The sequence below is a fragment of the Lottia gigantea genome (assembly GCF_000327385.1).
Source record: "Lottia gigantea unplaced genomic scaffold LOTGIsca_54, whole genome shotgun sequence".
In the NCBI taxonomy this organism is placed as follows: Eukaryota; Metazoa; Mollusca; class Gastropoda; family Lottiidae; genus Lottia; species Lottia gigantea.
Window position 1 is genome coordinate 769,669 of NW_008709848.1, and position 18,556 is coordinate 788,224.

At 31.6% G+C, this 18,556-nt stretch overlaps 1 protein-coding gene across 1 annotated transcript; it reads right to left on the bottom strand.

The window, feature by feature from the left end:
* Positions 1–445: 445 nt before the first annotated feature.
* On the bottom strand, positions 446–12,137 carry LOTGIDRAFT_165884 (hypothetical protein; the record flags this gene model as incomplete). Its single annotated transcript, XM_009062923.1, has 10 exons — positions 446–700; positions 986–1,100; positions 1,396–1,499; positions 1,963–2,089; positions 2,672–2,756; positions 4,320–4,469; positions 4,670–4,902; positions 8,773–8,836; positions 9,188–9,280; positions 12,038–12,137. The coding sequence occupies 10 exons, from the start codon at positions 12,135–12,137 to the stop codon at positions 446–448; spliced, it is 1,326 nt and encodes a 441-aa protein (XP_009061171.1).
* Positions 12,138–18,556: the final 6,419 nt, after the last annotated feature.

Genomic DNA, 18,556 nt, shown 5'->3' on the forward strand with positions numbered 1-18,556 from the left:
ACCATCTTTATTACTCCTATCTAATGTTTTAATAAACTCTTCTTTTATATCAGTTGATAGCCCAGCAGACGCCATGTTATTATTATTATTATTATTTTCCACCAAACACCTCCGAACTTGTTGACAAGAGTTTTTTAACAAAAGATTTACTGAAGATGTGGGTATTAAAAGGTGAAAATATTTCTGAATCTACTTCACTTAGTTTATAACCTACAAAAATACAAATTTAAGTTAATTTATATGCATGACCCAAAAATTTCAAAATATAATATATACATATTCAGATAAGGTGTACTGTATTTTTCTCAATTAAAAGTCAATCACATTGAGTGCCTTAGCAATGTTTATTCATAATCATTATATAATTCCTTTTATATCAAAGTTGTTACTTCCCTTTGCCAGTATATTGAAAATCTTCTATATGTATTGGGAAATGATATGAGTTCTAACTTCTAATTGCTCTGCTGATTATTTCACCAAAAACAGTTTTACTGATTATTGTTTCTGCACTTTTTAGAAATCTCCTTTTTCTAAGAATCTTAGTTATCATTACATCTAAAAACTTCATAATTTTGCAGCAATGAGTGACTAAGTTAAAAATAACTTGAGATTCTAATGTTATTATACCTTTTCTTTCTTCATACAGCTGATGAAATGGATCAGGATCTTTGGTAGCTTTCGAATGAGATGATCTCAATGTCTAAAAATATATAAGAATTGATGAAAATCGCATGGATGTATGTCTGAGGGAGTCCTGGGTACCTGAGAGGTCCTTCTGAATGTTGACACCTTTCCAGAAGGTAGATAAATCTTTAAAAAAAGATCTATTTTTTTATTTTTTCAAAATTGTGATGCGACCTTTGCAATAGATGTCAACCTCCTGAGAGTTAACTAATACAGGCAGATACATGATAATTATAGCATAAATTAAGGCAAGTTCAAGGGCACCAAGAAACATGTAGAAAATATTATTACGGTAAATTACCTTGTTGAGTTCGTCAGTCTGTTCTTTAATCTGTTTTATATCTGAACTAACTTTCTGTTCATCAAGAATAATCTTTACTGTTTCTTGTCTCACTTTCTCATGTTCCTTCTTTAACCTGTAATATATAGGCTACAAAGATGCAACAATATCAAATCAATCTGTCCTGAATAATCCTTATTGAACAAATATTGTCTTCCAGCAAAGAATTCATGCTTCCTAGTGATACCCTTATCCCGAAAATAAACTGGACAAACTTGTCAGTAAAATTTGTAAGCAACTCTGCTGTGAACATTATGTAAACTAGGCCTATAGCCAAGCAAAAATTTATAGTTTGTATGCCTTTGAAGGTTAACAGATTTTTTCAAAATGATTAAGTTAATCAACAGTGCCTTGATATACATTTCTCTCACCTGTAAACAATTATTTCTTGTTTCTCAATATTTTCTCGGTCGTCTGCTATTTTTTTCTGTAACTCTGGTAACTGTGTACTGTTTTCTTTTTCTAGAACATCATACTGGAAAATAATCAAAGAGATTAGTTTAGTAGGGTGTTGGTTTGACTAGGAACAAGTACTGATTGACCTAATGAGGGCGATTTCATAAACCTAACCAGAGAGGGGGAGGAAAAAAGAAATTAAAAAACTAAACAACCTAATTTGAAATTACCTCATGTGTAAAGCGAAGTTGAGACATACCTACTTTTTTGAGACTTTAAACTTTGCTCATACCAAATGTCCCTGTCCCAACAAAAAAAGAAGAAAAAAAAAACCCATGGAAGTTCCTTTTCATCCTTTAAGATTGGAATTACACTAGAATGTCATTTGAAGAGCTATTTATGTATATCTATGAAGTTCATGAAGTATGAATGAGTTCCACTATGGCATGGTAAGATATGCACATCCATTCTCAGACAACACTTGATGTCACTATGCCAATAAGCTTGTCGTATCTTTTTTGAAGAGAACCCTTGTTACATACCACTTGTGTCAGGAGAGCAACTTTTTTCTGTGTTAATTCCAATCTTTTTTTCTCTCTTTCAGATTGCAGACGTCTTCTTTCTTTCAATTTCATCAACTTCTGTTTTCTTTCTTCATATTCAGCAACTCTGAAAATAGTATTAAGCACGAAAATGTCATATTTATATAAATATTATGAATAAAAACAAAACAGAACCTTTTTCCCACTCTAATGGTATCCAAAAGTGACAAAATTTGTAGAAAAATACCTTGACTTAGAACTGAGGTAAGGAACCCTTGATAATAAGAGCCAGATCGCAAGACAAGGGATATCAGTGATTGATAGTGTCCAATATAACAAGGTTTATTAGATATTTTTATGAGAGTCAGGTATGTAAGAGGTTATGTATATTAAAATGAAGTATTTTATGGCCATATTAAACTGCTCTTTAACTTTAAAAATAAACAAATATATTAAATTTTTAGATCATATATATATATCAATTTTGGTTGACAAGAGGGTGGGGGTCAAGAAATAGTTCTATAGAACTACTTAACATAATTGAAATATAAATTTGTAATAAAAATCTTTTCAAGAAATCACATCAAAAATAAAAAAATGTCCACAAAGATTACTTCAGAATCCAAAGCCTGAAAAACTCCAAAATACTTTTTTTTTTTGGTAGAAAAATTTAAACCTGTAATTCTGATTTTCAGGGAAGATTTCTCACCTCTTTTTACCAGCCTGTAGTGATCCTGGTGCTATACGTTCTGGTAAATTAGTAAACACATTAATTGGTACATCTAGTGATTGACCTGGAATAATAAATGTTTGGAATAAGTTTCATGTAAAGCCATAGAATTTCTACAGATTTAATATCAAATATTATATACTCAGCATTTTAAATTTGGTAAATGAATGAATTAATAACATGAGATCTTTCAGATCTTGCCAGATTATCTGTATTCAATTAGGATCTGGGCAAATAAGGAAAAGGATATTTTATTATTGAATTTTGCCAATTATATTTCATCATAAATTCAGAGTGAGCCAAGAGCCATCAATGACAGTGTACAGATGTAAACTCCTAAGATCCTGCCAAGATTCTCAGATCTATTTAAGGTCACCTGACATTTACTCAACCTTGCAATTTTTAGTAAATCATTAACAAAAGAGAGCAAGAGTCTGACCTGTATCATTTATAAAAAGTTTTTATTTAAATTATTGAAGAAGGTAATAAAGATAGACAGAGCTATAAGATCACTGACCATATAAACATAGCTATTTAACTCTATTCAACATGTAAAACACAATAAGGGTCAGTCTCCCATATATATACTCCTGGATAAATAACAACAATAACTAGGCCTAGATCTTCCCTTACAATTTCAACTTTATTACAAAGGGAAGAAAATATTGAACACTTTCTCAATAGTTACAGCTTGTTTCATTAGGGTACAAATAGTCAATCTGTCATACCAGAATTTCAGATATATTGATAAAGTCTTAGATTATAAGAATTACTAATACTTATTTTGGACAGAATTTAATTAATGTGGTAAACATCATGAATTTCTGCCATTTTGTCTGCAACTTATGGTTCCTGTCTCTCAAAATTTTGGAGCGCCCAATTCGTTGTCCACAAGATGTTCTATCTTTTATTGTAAACTTATTGTACACTTAATGTAAACTTATTGTAAACTGACTGTTTATGAACTGTATAGATATGACAATAGACAGTTAGTCATTATCAGATTAAATCCTCTACTAAATAAAACATTAAATGAGACTAATCCTGAATAATCATTGTCCTCTTACACTATATCAACTTGAAATAGATTATTAACTTTACACTTCATTAAATCTATATAGACCTAGGTAAGGGACAGGCTTTAAGAGTTGACACTCATAAGTTCTATTTATGGCATGAAAAGAAAAAAGGTTCGACATTGATTTTATAGCCTGCATCTGAGTACGGTACAAATTCTAAATTGCCAAATGCCATGAAAATGGTTGAGAAGGCAGTAAAAACTATAGTTTACAAGGAAACACCTCTCTAAAAGGCAGAACCTCTAGACACTGATCATGATAGTGTTTATTATCAGTGCACACTAAGTCCTGAATCAACTGGAATAATTAGGAAAAAATACTTTTTCAAGGTCCCAAGATTATTTTCCTTATCTTTCATTCAACCTGTCAGTGATGCACGTCGGAGGGAATGGCATGGGAAAGAAATAGGGTTGTTTAGATAGGACAAGTAACTACACAAGTTGCATTATGTCATGTTGAAAACTTGAAGAACCTGAACATTCAAGTGGCACATGACTATCAAGGTACATGTAGATAATTCTAACAGATAAAAAGATAAAGATACAGACCTTGTTTGATAAGTTTGATAAGTTGACAAGCTACGGTCCATTCACCATAATCTAATCTTCCATCTCGATTAATATCAGATAAATCCCAGATAATCTTTAACTCTTCTGTATTAACACCAGTAGCTGTCAAGATGACCTTAGCTGTTGAACCTAGAAATTTAAAATACATGCACCATTTTTTTAGCAAAGATTGATTCCCCATTTCTTTTTTCTCCATTCTCCTTCTATATAAAAGCAATTATGTGCAGAAAAAAAGTCCAAAAACTCCATCCTTAATTTGCAAGAAACAAGTATCCAATTTCATAAATGATTTGTGAAAATTACGTGATAGATTAAAAATGTTATATTACCTTCAATAAAACCAGTATTATTTACATCAATAGCTTCGAAAATCTTAGAGAAGATGATTTTCTCTTCCTGTGTCAGAAATGGAAGGGAAACAGGAGATTTTTCTGGTGGTCGTAAAGCAGCAGACAGGGATCTGGGTAGTTTCTTTCCCTGAAGAGCTCCATGACAGAAATACATGGTGAGAATGAATTCTTCCACTGTGAGTAGATTGTCATTACTGATGTCTGCTAGGTTCCTGGAAATAAAGATATTCTTCTTTTATAGTAACAAAATATTTTCACTGTTGGCAAATTCTATCTCATATACCTCTTAGGTAATCTAATTAAAATTAAATTACTTTCTCATTCCTTTTTTTCTGATATTTTTCTTCTCATTTGTAATCTAACAAGTTTTCAACCACAGTAACATTCTAGTGACTGTAAATTTAACCAATCAAGAATGTAAGACTCATTAAGGAAGAATTGTGTATTTATGAAGGTTAAGTGTATGTACAGTTATTAATATATTCTCTTCACTGCCAAATAGTTTTTAACAAATTTTCTTTATAAAATGACTGAAGTACAACTGACATTAGAAATCACACAATATATTGTGTTAAATTTTTCTTTATACAAAATTGCAATAGTGCCAACGGAGAGTCTATGTGTCCCCTTTGTGCAGTAAAATCCTCTTCACAAGCACTTTAATTCCTAAGATCAATGATTGAACTGTTTGGGGGATATTTGAATTTAATATCATGTTTGATCATCTATAAATTTTGATGAATAAGTTATTTAAGGACCATATATTTCATTGATAAAGATCGGTAGGGTAGGTATGTCTAGCCATCCTAATGAGAGGAGCAAGGTCACAGGTCAATTTTAAAGTTTTTTTTAGCATTAACACTTGATAGTAATGGATTTAGTAATGGACTGAGTTTTGATGATATAGGCTAAGTTTGATATAGAGGTTGAAAGAGGCGATACTATGTCCAATACTGGAAACACAGGCCACTACATCAGATATTTTGTTGCTTTGAGAAGGATTCAAACTCAATGCACCTAATCGCCTAGTAGACTTAATCAGAGATCAATTTGTAGTAGTCTCCACTAGAATGTAGAAACACCTTGAGAAAGTGAATCTGGCACTAGATAAGATATTCTTTGAAAATTCAGATTTGGTTACATTCATAGCTGTATATAACTAATTCTTATTTCTATCTTTTAAGATACATATTTTAATTAAAAAAATCATGTAAAATAAACACTGTAAGGGATAGATAATAGATAATAGCTAGGGATTTGGATTTAAAGGGTTTCTATAAGTAAAGGTCAAAATGTAATAAAAGGAGTTATTTTATGAGGGTTTTGTAAATATTTGTTATTTAGTAATATCTTATACATGTTCATATATCACACTCAGTCAATGAAGAATTCTTCTTTATATACTAAGTTATAAAACCCTCAATGGAAATATGAATCCATTGAAGGCATATGAAATCTCAGATATCAAACAAAGAAAAAACCAACCGTTTTTTACAGGGATAACAACTAAGGTTCACAAGCATCCTGTCTATCATCTGGCCAAACCTCTTGGCACTGATTATTCCAGGAATATGTGTAATCATTTACAGCTTGGTTGACTGGGAAGATGACTTGCTCAAGGGTGATACATTATGTGCCTTTCTTTCAGCAGAATTTCCATTGCTCTTGCATGTGGAAACTCCACCCACTATTCAGAAGCATTAAAAGCCAATGTCCAATGTTGGAAGCTTTATTGTTTGAACATGAGAGAACATGGTTGTAACTGGTTGTTTAAAAGATGAAAGTGATGCTGAACAAGCCACATCAATAAAATTCAATAGACAGAACATGTATATCAAATGTATGATGTTATTGACACAGGATAACTGAATAGTTTCATTTTACAAAGAGAAATAGGTTCCTAGGTTTCACAAGTATCACAACTTCAATCCTGGTGCTGGTGCTGAGCTAAACCTCTTGGCACTCTGTAACCTATTATATGGTTAACATAGACTATATTTAGAGCTGGAATAAGAGGTTAATATTATTTCATTATTTGGTTCAAAACACTTCAGTGACCCATCAAACACCAGTTTTGATTGAAATAGTAACAGGCAAGATTTTGAGAAACTAATGAAGCATATAAATAACACTTGTTTCTATAATCTATTTACACCTGTTTTATGACTGGTGAATTTCTATTCATGAGCTGTATTTAATCTAATAAAAATGTTTTTAACACAAAATGTATGTATCAATTTGAAACTTTTAACAATGCTTTTGTTATTTTGGTATTTTTTATCTGTTTAACCCTTGTATTAACATTCTCCCAACCCTGATACCAAGAAAATTCAATAGCAAAAATATATCTGAAATCCTTCAATTTTTAAATAAAAACCTTTCTCTCTGATATCAAATGAGCTTAATGGTATCATTTAGATGGTAAAGGTAAATATGATTTTCAAAGCTTAAAATTTGAACCGTTAAAAGAATCTTCAAAATTTTTCTTTTCATCACAATTAGTCAATTACGAAAAAAATTCAGAAGTCAAAAGTATATATTTCTATTGAATCTTTTTCATTTAAATCAAAAGTTTTTCCTTCTCTAACTCTCATGTGAATCTTCAGGTTTTCAAGTCTTTACTACCGTTACTTATCATCTAATTTAAAACTGACAAACTGTTGACTTTGTTAGATGTGAAGTGATAGCAGGTGACACAGTCCCTGTCAAATATTACATATACATAACATCTACTTTCACATTGTCAACATGGCCTCAAGAGGGGGCCAAATACCATATTTTATGTAATAAGCACACCATTTGACTCATCTCATATTGTCAATGGTGGTACAGATATTTGAATCTGATCTTCAATCCAACTAGCCATTATATAATCAGAATAAAATCATCACTATCCATAACACTTTAACATGTTAACAAATTTGATAAAACAAAACTAGGATTTCTAGGATATCCTAGCGCTTTCGTGATTTACATAGCCTAGAAAGCATGAAGGTAGGAGGGAAAGAGACTCTTTAGTGACTAGAATCAGTATGAAGGGTTAAGAGCCAGGTTTGAAAGACAAGTAACATCAAAATTAAAGCACCATGACTTGTTTTATACACTAATAAATTTAATTTTAGTTTAATTTTCATCAATCCGAAATTTTCACACATGGAGATTTTGCATTAAGGTAATTTCAACCTAGCTCAATTTAACAAAAAATGCTCTAAAAATCAAATTCAGTGCCAAATATTTGCTACTTGTAAATACAGAGAAAAGAATGGTTAAATATATGAAATACGGTATCTTCAATGTACAATGTCTATCTACTTCAGTCATAGAGGCCCTTAAAATCAGGACAAAAATCTGAATCAATTTATTTGTTGGCTATTGTAAATAATACAGTGAAGTCTAAAAAACTCTTATAGGCTTTTTGTTACATACTTTTACCAATAAATATATGTCAATTACTTGTATCATATCTAGCGAAATCTCATCAAACCTGTTCACTGAACCTTGATATAGATATAGTAAGATACTTCACAATGTATAACACTGGTTATATGATCTGATGGTTTGATTACTTAAAATCAATGTTATGAGTCTTTGAGAAATTTGCTTCATGGCAAAGCTTTAATTAAAGGGATTGTAAAGCGGTTTTCAAAATTGCAAATCCCCAATACACATAAAAAATTTTAAAAACCTCTTTACAATCCCTTTAATCTTTATTCTCCATGAAAAAATAAAATAGGTTGACAACATCTCTTGATAAGGCTGCCTGTATGAGCAAGTGAAACAATGAGTTAATAGGTTTGAGAAGGAGTGTATCTATTCATCTTGTCTTTCTTTGCTGTGCATATTTCTATATAACTAACAACACTGTATAACAACACATGATATATATATATCTTAACACCTTTGACCATATTATATTAATGATATCATATATGAAACTTTATCTATGATAAACTGTTTTTGTCAAAATGTATGACAAGCATTTATTATGAGGCATAGTTTTTTTAATGAATTATCATGTGAATTGGTGGCATTGTTTATCATCAACACTAGTGTTAGAAATTAAAAAAAATTTAATGGCTTACCAGATTTGACTAAGGGTAGGTAATGGTAATCCTGAATGAAGGAAAAAGTCTCTTGCTTTTTCTCCTGAAACATTAAAAAAAATATAATGTTCAAAGTGTTCTACCAGGTCTACTAGCAATGAATACAAAGAATCTCACAGAATCTGTTGTAGTTGACACAAGAGAAACACTTATATTGCAGAATTGACTGACTGCTTGCTAACTATCGCAATCAACCAAATGTTGCAAACAGTTGTTGAAAATCCTGTTGATGTCAGACTTTGCTAGTCTCTAGTTCAATCAGATCCCCCTTATTGAAATCAGTAAAACCCTAGACTGTGTATTAAAGCCTCGGTCGGTGCTGCTGCTTCTCTTACAGAACAAAATATTGTTATTTGTTACTTTTATTACAAGTTTCTTATTTTTAAAAACTTACCAATAAGGTAACCATCAACAGGGCCCTGACTGTAGAATAATAAGGAATATAATATTCTAGCATCTGGACTAACTGGTGGCCATTCATTCTTATCTACAAAATAAATTAACAAAAATAAACATTGAACTTAATTCTTTTCTGCAACGACTGCAACTTATTTTGATTATTAAAGGGATTATAAAGAGGTTTTCTTAATTTTTTATGTTAATCGGGGATACTGATATAAATTTACACCATTCCAATTTTCAATCAGACGTCTCTGGTACCAGCAACTCCACCAACTAAGTTTTTGGTCACGTGACTAATTGCGAGGGGCTTAATGTGATAAAGCATGTTTGCAATTAGAGATGTCATAAAACAGTTATTTTTTGCAGGAGTCAAAGACGTCTGACTAAAATGGTGCAAATTGATGCTATTAGTGTTCGCAATCCACATACAACATTTAGAAAACCTTTTTACAATCCTTTTAGGATGAAAAAATAAGTCAGATTACTTGTGGATGCATTATTCAGTTTTATTCTAGCAGGCCTGTCTTTCAGGTAGGAGACCTAGGTAACTATCAAAACTTTGGCTATCAAAATTGTTGTATTCAAGTAAATTATACATGCATGTAAACAAATATTTAGAGTATGAGTGTATATTTAGTAATAGAATGTAATTGGAATGTCATTAGCATATCATTATTGAAATGTTGTATATATATCTATCTTTAACTATTATCGTGTAAAATTTCCCTATTTAACAATTTGTAAACAATATTTGTCAGCGTGATGTAGCCCTCAAATTACAATCCAGGCTGCTCTAGGCTATGTCAATGTTTACATATGAAATATTTCAGTCTGTATTTCATTCAATCTGTCATGGTTGATTGAAATATTTTATATCTTTATAATCAGGATAAGCTATCCATTATCAATTACAAATATATCTATTTTTTACTTGCATTGGAACATGACGAAATTTGTGTGTGTTCATATTTTATGACACTCTAAGAAAGTTGTTAGCAGACGTGAGAACATTGAGTGCTTGTGTGGATAACAGATATATGGATTTCAGTTCCTAGAGATCTTTCTTAGGCTTATATTTAGGATGGAGCATGTCTAATTATGGCTTTATTCTTTGTGGCAATCTTCAATAGCCTCCAAAAGTACAAGGTTGAACGATATTACTCTTTCATTTAATCATATAATATGCATACTGTGCATGATGGAAATCAAGAAATATTAAAGGTGTATACCACATCTAATCTAATCCTTGTAATCGTGCATTTCATTTATGGTGGGTCTTCATTTCTAAATTTCATGATTGGCTCACATTCCTTTTGATATTACTTTATCTAATATTCTCTCCAGGAATCGAGTTACCTTTTTAAAATATACCCTCAAAGTATACTTGTAGGTGACCATTCTTGCTAAATGTGGAAGAAATTCAAGCATTCCAACATTCTACAGATAATATAGTATCAGTGTCTAAATCATTTGATGCGATTTGATAATGTATCTGAGAATAATGCCCAGCTGGGTATATCTTAGACCTATATCATCTAGAATAATTAATTCAGTATATATATCGTTTGATGTGACCATATACTAGACCCAGGTGACAGGGTCATATCTGTATTCAAATATTTTACATACTAGATCAAACACACCTCCACCATTAGAGAATCACTTTGTTGGTGTAATGTGCCCTCTTCACTGTAAACAGTGTCTTAAGGTTAAAATGCATGAGAAATTGTTTAAGATTTGTCCTGCTAATTTGACTTCTGAAACATATCAATTAAGCCATACACAAATAATATCTCTCTCTTCCTGTTTTTGTGCCCAAGACAGATTGGGATCTTCATCATCTTGTGCTGTGATTTATCAAAACCTCAACAAATCTTAGTTCAGTACTGTTAGTTTGGTAATTGATAAGGCATCTAGGATCCTATATAAGTATTAGTTTATTAGAAAATGGAATCATCATGTGGAAGCAAGTAGCTTAGTAACTTTTAGTAAATATAAATATTTAAAACTTGTTTTAGCTTTTGGAATATATATAATAATAATAGTTATATGTTATAGTTCCGGTATAGGACAGTAGTGAGTTGAATTTGCAATTAGGTGCATAGGTTTTAAACTGTCTGGAGGCAAAACCAATTTCTGAAAGTATGGTCACAAGTCAATCTGCCGTCAGCTGTTGACCACTTGAACTACAGGCTACAAATTTCACCCCAGTTTAACTAGTCATAGGTAAGGTGATAAGTAATATGTCATTTCTTCTAATTATTTGTTATATAAGCCTCTGGGGGTTAGGTCATATTAGCCCCACCCACAGGCCAACCCATAGTCATCAGGTATCTATCATTAATAGTTACTATATAGTAATTAGTCTAGAGGTCACTATTTACCTATAAACTATACACCTGGGGCCCTCTAGACAATTAGTATACTCCAGGTGTTATGAGTTAACCCTTTGTTTTGCCCTTTGATATTTCCCTTTGAAGTTCTTCCTAATTAAATTGAAATTAAATGTCTTATTAATCAAAATCTTACATGCTGATAAAGATAGGTAATACATATTTCCATTGAATTGCATTTTCCCTGTTCTATGGAATCAATAATAACTTAATGTTGGAGCTCACAAGTCACATTTAACATTTCAGATTACAATAAGTGTGTCAGTCGCTGCTGGAATGGAAGTGATTTGTATTAATCATAAGATACTACTGAGAATTTCCATGTAGCATCCTATTCAAGAATCCAAAGATCAAAAATGTTGTTGTTCTTCATTGAACATATAAAGCAGGATATGTAAATCAAGAATTCGAATTGGATTTAAAACAAATGTCAATTCAAAAATCTGTACCCGAAATCATCTGAACCTCTATAGGTTTGATGATTCTGCTCCATTCTGCTGGACATTTCTGAAGCCTCAGCTCCATTACTGCAACTCCTCCAATATACATTTTGGACTGCACATTAAAATACTGTATCATGCCTAAGGATACCTTACACTGGACATCAAGTATAAGTTGGACATCAAGATACAGTGTCGAGTCAAACCTTGTAAGGATACCTCAGGTTGGACATCAAGAATAGGTTGGACATCATGTCATGTCAAAGCTTATCTAAGGGTACCTAAGGTTGGAGATCTAGATGCTGTGCCATGTCAAACCATACCTATTGATAAGGAATATATTGAGTATATAACAATATGACAGGGAATGTGTCAGGTTATGATAGATCAACTATATTACCTCATGTTACCTCAATATCTTAGTTTTCCTATCATATATCAATCTAGACAGCTAACATCATCTTATGATTATTACTTATTAACTTAGTCAACTAGCTGTTCAATCTCTTGGTTTATTATGCATTGAACAGAGAATCCTAGCCGTCACAGATTCTAACCGCTCAGCTCAGACTGTCCATAGCGAGATTTTTCAGTTGTCAGCCCTCTTTTTTGATCTATCAGATTCTCTGATGCCACAATTGTTTGCAATTGTTGAGAGTTCTTGACACATATTCTCAAAACGATCTTAGCGCTAGGATGTCCTAGAATCAATGTTAGCAGATAAGAATCTAGGACATCCTAGCGCTAAGATCATTTTGAGAATACGTGGCCAGGTGCTTCTAGATTCTGTCAGTTGCAAGGTCGACCTGAATTCCCTCCACACTGTACAGTATATTTTCATTTTATCTGGTTAACTGGACAGTTTATACAGGTCATTCTAGTTAAAGTTACCAATTTTAAGAATCTAGGTAGAAGTTAATTATCAGTATATATAAAATGGTTAACATGTAAACTAGAGGTGATAATGGAGGGTATATCGATCTAATAGAGATAATTATACCCTGATTGGTTATTGATTTCTTAACCTATCATTATACTGGCTTATACTTTTAACAATCAGTTATATATCACAGGCAATTACCTCTCTGAACTCTTTGATATTGGTGCTAAACTTAGCTACATTGGTAAAAAAAATATCAACGGAAATGAAATAAATGAAGATATCAGATATGTTTCATTTGCTTGAATGTTTCAGCTTTTTTACACTTTGTATCCACCTTCTATCTATTTATTACAATAAAGTAATTGAAGATTGAGCTGATGATTTTTTGTCAATCGGACCATAACCCATAAAAAAAGCAAAACAAAGTTAAAGTAAGACCAATACCACTTGAAATCCAAGTTTTAGGCCATAGCCATTATAGTCAAAATAAGCTGGAGGGGGTAAGGGGAGGGGGGAGGCCCCCTCTTAGACAATTTTTGGCCCCACCAGAAAAATTTAGATGACTTGAATGACTTGCTATCGTTGAGCCCCCCTTGAAAATTTTGCCACCCTCTCACCCCTGAGACCCTTGGTCTGGCTTACAGGCCTGGTCAAGAGTGTCATTATCTCCAGCAAAAGTCAAAGTGTTAAAAAGAAAAAAATGTTAAGTTTGACTTGTCAAAATATGAAAGAGACTTGACAGAATGACAATAGATTACTGGAACTTGATATATTGACATAATACATTAGATGGGTGTGAATGGTCACTCTCATCTCAAATTAGCCATTAACGAAGAATGAAATTATCATACCAATCTCTCTGAAATTTCATGTTGACATACCAAGTTGGATAGTGGCATCAGGTGTTTTGGAGAAAACTTTCTGGCAGTGACCACCACATCCATTAATGCAACACTAAACATAACCTTTTTAGACTTTGAATAAAAGCATAAAGCTATCAGCTAGCCTTTTTTTGTGTTCGCTTGAATTGAAAGAGATTTTCTGAAAGTCTGAAATTTTTTTAATGTTATTTGTAAACAGTGTTACTTCCCAAGCAAAGTTTCTCTTATTCCATTACACACAGCATGTTACTGATATCTTATTGTTTGGTAGAGAAAAGACAGTACAAAAAACTTCACATCATTTGAAATTCTCTATGTGTAATATTAATGTAATAATTTGTAATTAGTCAATTAGGTAACTGCCACTGTCTGTCAAATGATTTATCACTTGAATATCAAAAATGTCAAATCTAATTACTTCTTCATTGACAATTCATCATAAAAACACCATGAATAAAATATTTATCATTCAATCAAGCATAACTTATTGTCTCTATTTTTTCTGTCACATTTTTTAAATATCTTTTTATGAATACAACAGATTTATAGTTAAAATAATTACCACAAACATTAGAAAGAAGTTGATTTGAAGTTATGTGAATTTTTTTGGAGAGGATGTCAAGTTGGTACTCTTGAAGAATGATCTGCCCTCTCCCAGAGTGACCATCGTCAAGATTGATGATGTCCAACATTTTTGCCAGAGTTTCATTTTAAAGCATCAGATTTTAAGATGCTGCTGAACTTAATATTTAAAAACTAGCATGGAATTGGTACTTTGACTTTGTGGGGTTTGTTCCTGGTGTCCAACTCAAATCCAGCAACAATGACTGGTTAAAAGTCATCAACTCTTACTGACAGTTAAGAATTAAGATGGGGAAACCCCTTTCTCTCAACAGTCATTGAAAATACATTCCTTGCCTTACTTCTTTTTTTAAAATACATTACTAACAGTTAAAAGGTATTAACAGCTGGTAAATGACAGTAATAAAGGTGTCTTTATTTTTATAACCAATTTAACACACATGACAGCACAGCATTTCAAATTTAAATTGGGTGTCCTTGTATTATCTGTTATAGGTATAGGGTGCTGAGCTCCCCATAGTCAATCATAGCTTGAAAATCATATGTTTATGAATATAGAAAGTTGTGTTTGTTTAAGGAACTCAGATGTTAAACATTTTTAAGTGAAGTCCAAAACGATATTGACAGCATCTTTCAAGAAAATGGTTGTCATCCTTCAAACGTCACACACGTGTTTACAAATATCAAAATTTCTAAAAACTATAGAACTTAAAGTTTATGATTTTTCCTCTTACCTTTACCTGTATCTGTCATAATTATAATCACTTTGATCTTCACCGAAATAATCCACACATTATCATCTAAATTCACCTGCTAAACTCCTATCCAACCTGTATGGTCTGTCAGTGGGCAGGGAACCAGTGAACCATGACAGTTACAAGAGTTAAAGTATGTAGAGGTATATGACAGGTATATTGCATTCATAAACCATAGATAAAATAAAGGTGCGCCGTCTAACGGTAGGACATCAGACCCTCTTCAAACTTGTTGGGGATTTAACGGTGAGTGTGCTATGCCATGCTGCCATTTCTTCCTCTTTGAAGATGAATCAACATCTTGGATATCAGTAGAGATTATATACGGTAGATGTGATCTACAGTTGAAGTTTGATCCAATATAAACAATAACAAAATACCAATGTAGGCAATGTTTATTATTCAAAGGGAAATTAAGATTGATGCAAAGTTCAAAAGTAATTTGAGGTGCACGAAAAGAATGTGCAAAAACTGAAAATAAATCTCTCCTTTTGCTCAGACTTTTATGAATGTCAGAATGTAATAAATCAATAATATAGGAAATGTCCAGTTGACTAATCCAGTAACACTGGTTCCTCAAACAGAGGCAGAGGCCTTGAAAAATTTGGAGATTCGGGTAAATAATCTGGAAACCTTTTCGTAGGACTGTATGATCCAAATATTCTGTTCAATAGATGTAACATGGTGTTTCTGCCCTTACTTCAAAGCACCTATCAGATTTCACAGAGGAGATTCTATTGGAACTCTTGATCAGTTGTGGCAAAGTGGCATTCCACAGAAACCCAAATATCAATTCACACTTTACCTGACAAAACTACAGACTACAAAATAAATGTTCCGAGAAAAACAAAATGCCAATAAAGATTATTTGTAGTCTGCCAGGCGTCGATATGTTACATTTTCTTTACCAGTAGTTATATTTGCAAGTCGACGCGAATGGGATTTAGAAAGGACATTCTATTTGAAAAATGGTCAACAAAATAGAGTTGTGGGTCAATAAAACCCTCCCCATTTTAATCTAAATCAATAATGGTGGTCACACGAAACACAATCACCAATTATTTAGTTTTCACACTCTGTCTAATCAAAGAGCTACAATTATTACTTGAGACTCAGTTTATTATTTTAAAATGTGTTTTACAGGAGCAGTAATATTAATTCAAGTGAAGTTTCGAAGCAGCAGTCCACTACAGAAATGAAACATTTTGGCATTGAACAAAACTGAGGTAATTCCAGTCTCATGCAAAGCATATTTATTCCTTCCTTACTCTTTATCTAATAATTAAAATGTGACCAAACTTTCAAAAATTAGATATTACACATTAAAAGTTCATACAATAGTAAAGATTTATTGAATTTCCTTTGAAGAGCTAGATAAGACATACAGAGTATTGTACAGGATAGGCCAATAGTTCTTATAAACCCATATCATAGAGACACTTAGCACAGTGTAAAATGTGAATAGAAACTTCTACAAGCCAATTACAATATTTACAAATTTAATCACCAAGTATTTCAACAAGATATACCCAATTTCTCTAAGAAAAACCACTAGACTTAAAGATGGGTTCCCTTATTTTCAATTATGAAAATCTAATGCTAATAATTATATTAATAGAAAGTAGAGGTGTTCTAATGACTTAAAAAAAATACAAGTTTGTCTCACATGTCGATAATTAATTCATAATTAGCTAAATTGGAAGAGAATTATCAGCAGACCAATCAAGAAAGGTCAAAAAGTTCTTTTTTTGTTTATCCAGACTGTACATACATGGACATTTATGATTGGTTAAAACTCTTAATTATATGCAATAAGAACATAATGATATGATTAAGAATACGTGATAATTCATTAGAACCATCAATTAATCAAATTATTTGCTTAATGTAAGGATAAAAAAATAAGGAAACCCATCTTTAATCGAAATGGAAGTTAAAAAGAGTTTAACTGAATTTTTCAACATTCAATACAGTGCTAAATTTTTCAAATTATATGTTACTTTTTGCTAAATGTGGTGCTAAAGCATCCTATATATCTACAATCAAGCCCTTTATTTATATAGAAGATAAATCAATGTTTATTTTTTATTGTCAACAAACACAAAATAATATTTCAAGGTTTATTAAATTTCTGATCAAAATTGATTTCTAATATTATCTTTTATTTTATAACAATAATTCACACTCAAATTTGAGTTTTCCCAGTTTTTGACAACGGACCTTCGATTATTTTGAAGGCTAGTCAAATATCTAAATACTGTAACTGGAGGAAGTTAATAAAATCAATAACAAAGTGACAATAAAAGGTAGATTGTCCCTGTTTAAAGAAATGAAATGAATGAAGTTTAATGTCCTACTTTTCTGCCCTGTTTAAAGAGGATATAATCAATATCGTGTGGTCACTGTTGCACATGGTCAAGTCGTAAGTTTTCACAGATACACTTTTTTTCTTCTACATTGTGTAATGGTAAAGAGATACCTTCATAGAATTATAAAGTGTATTATCTATAGCAATATACAGAAGGAATATCAGTTTTAGGTCATCACCAAGAAATAACCAACTGTTCCCCATACACTTCATCTGGGAATCAATCAAATATCTACATATTCACAAGTTTATTTCACATATAATTATTTTTGGTTAATTTTACAAATACATCACATAATAAGCACTTCAAAGTGTTTTTAAAATCAACATATTTCTATAGTCTAAATAAGATATTTGTTGATATTTCAAAACAAACAATTAGCAAATTACTTGGTTTGAGGGTAAAATTTCAGTTTGAATTTTCTCAGGAAAGCAAACATTGTATTCATAATCACTTGAAATGATTCTATTTTTAATCATCTTAGAATGAACATTAATATCTATCCACTTTCATTTCACAAAGGGAGATCTTCATGATAGTCATATATATGGTCCAAGCTTTAAGGAATTTTACAATGAGTTTTACATCCAATTGATCTCAAGTGTATGTTACAATAGGATGACATGATGGTATTAATGTTGCTGGCATGCAATGAATGAAAGTTTTGAATCAATATGAATACATGATAAGCACTGTACAGAAAACAAATTTTCACTTCAAAATTTGATCCAATTCAATTTGAGCACTTTAATATACTTATTCAAAATATCAGAGCAGAACCAGTATTTGTAGTTATAGCACTAATTAAACAATAGAAAATTGTCAGTGACTGTCACAACTTAATTGGTTATTTCACAATAATTAATGTAGCAAATTACTTTGTGTCCTGTAACTTAATGTTTGATATATTTTTGCCAAAAATGAACCTTTGAGGTGGCTGATGCTCTTGCTGGAAATACAGACAAATCAACAGCCCTGTTATAATTGTCTAAATGACCTCATACACATTGAAATCAGAAACAAGGTGACTTCTGGTCAATTGTTTATTATAATTTATT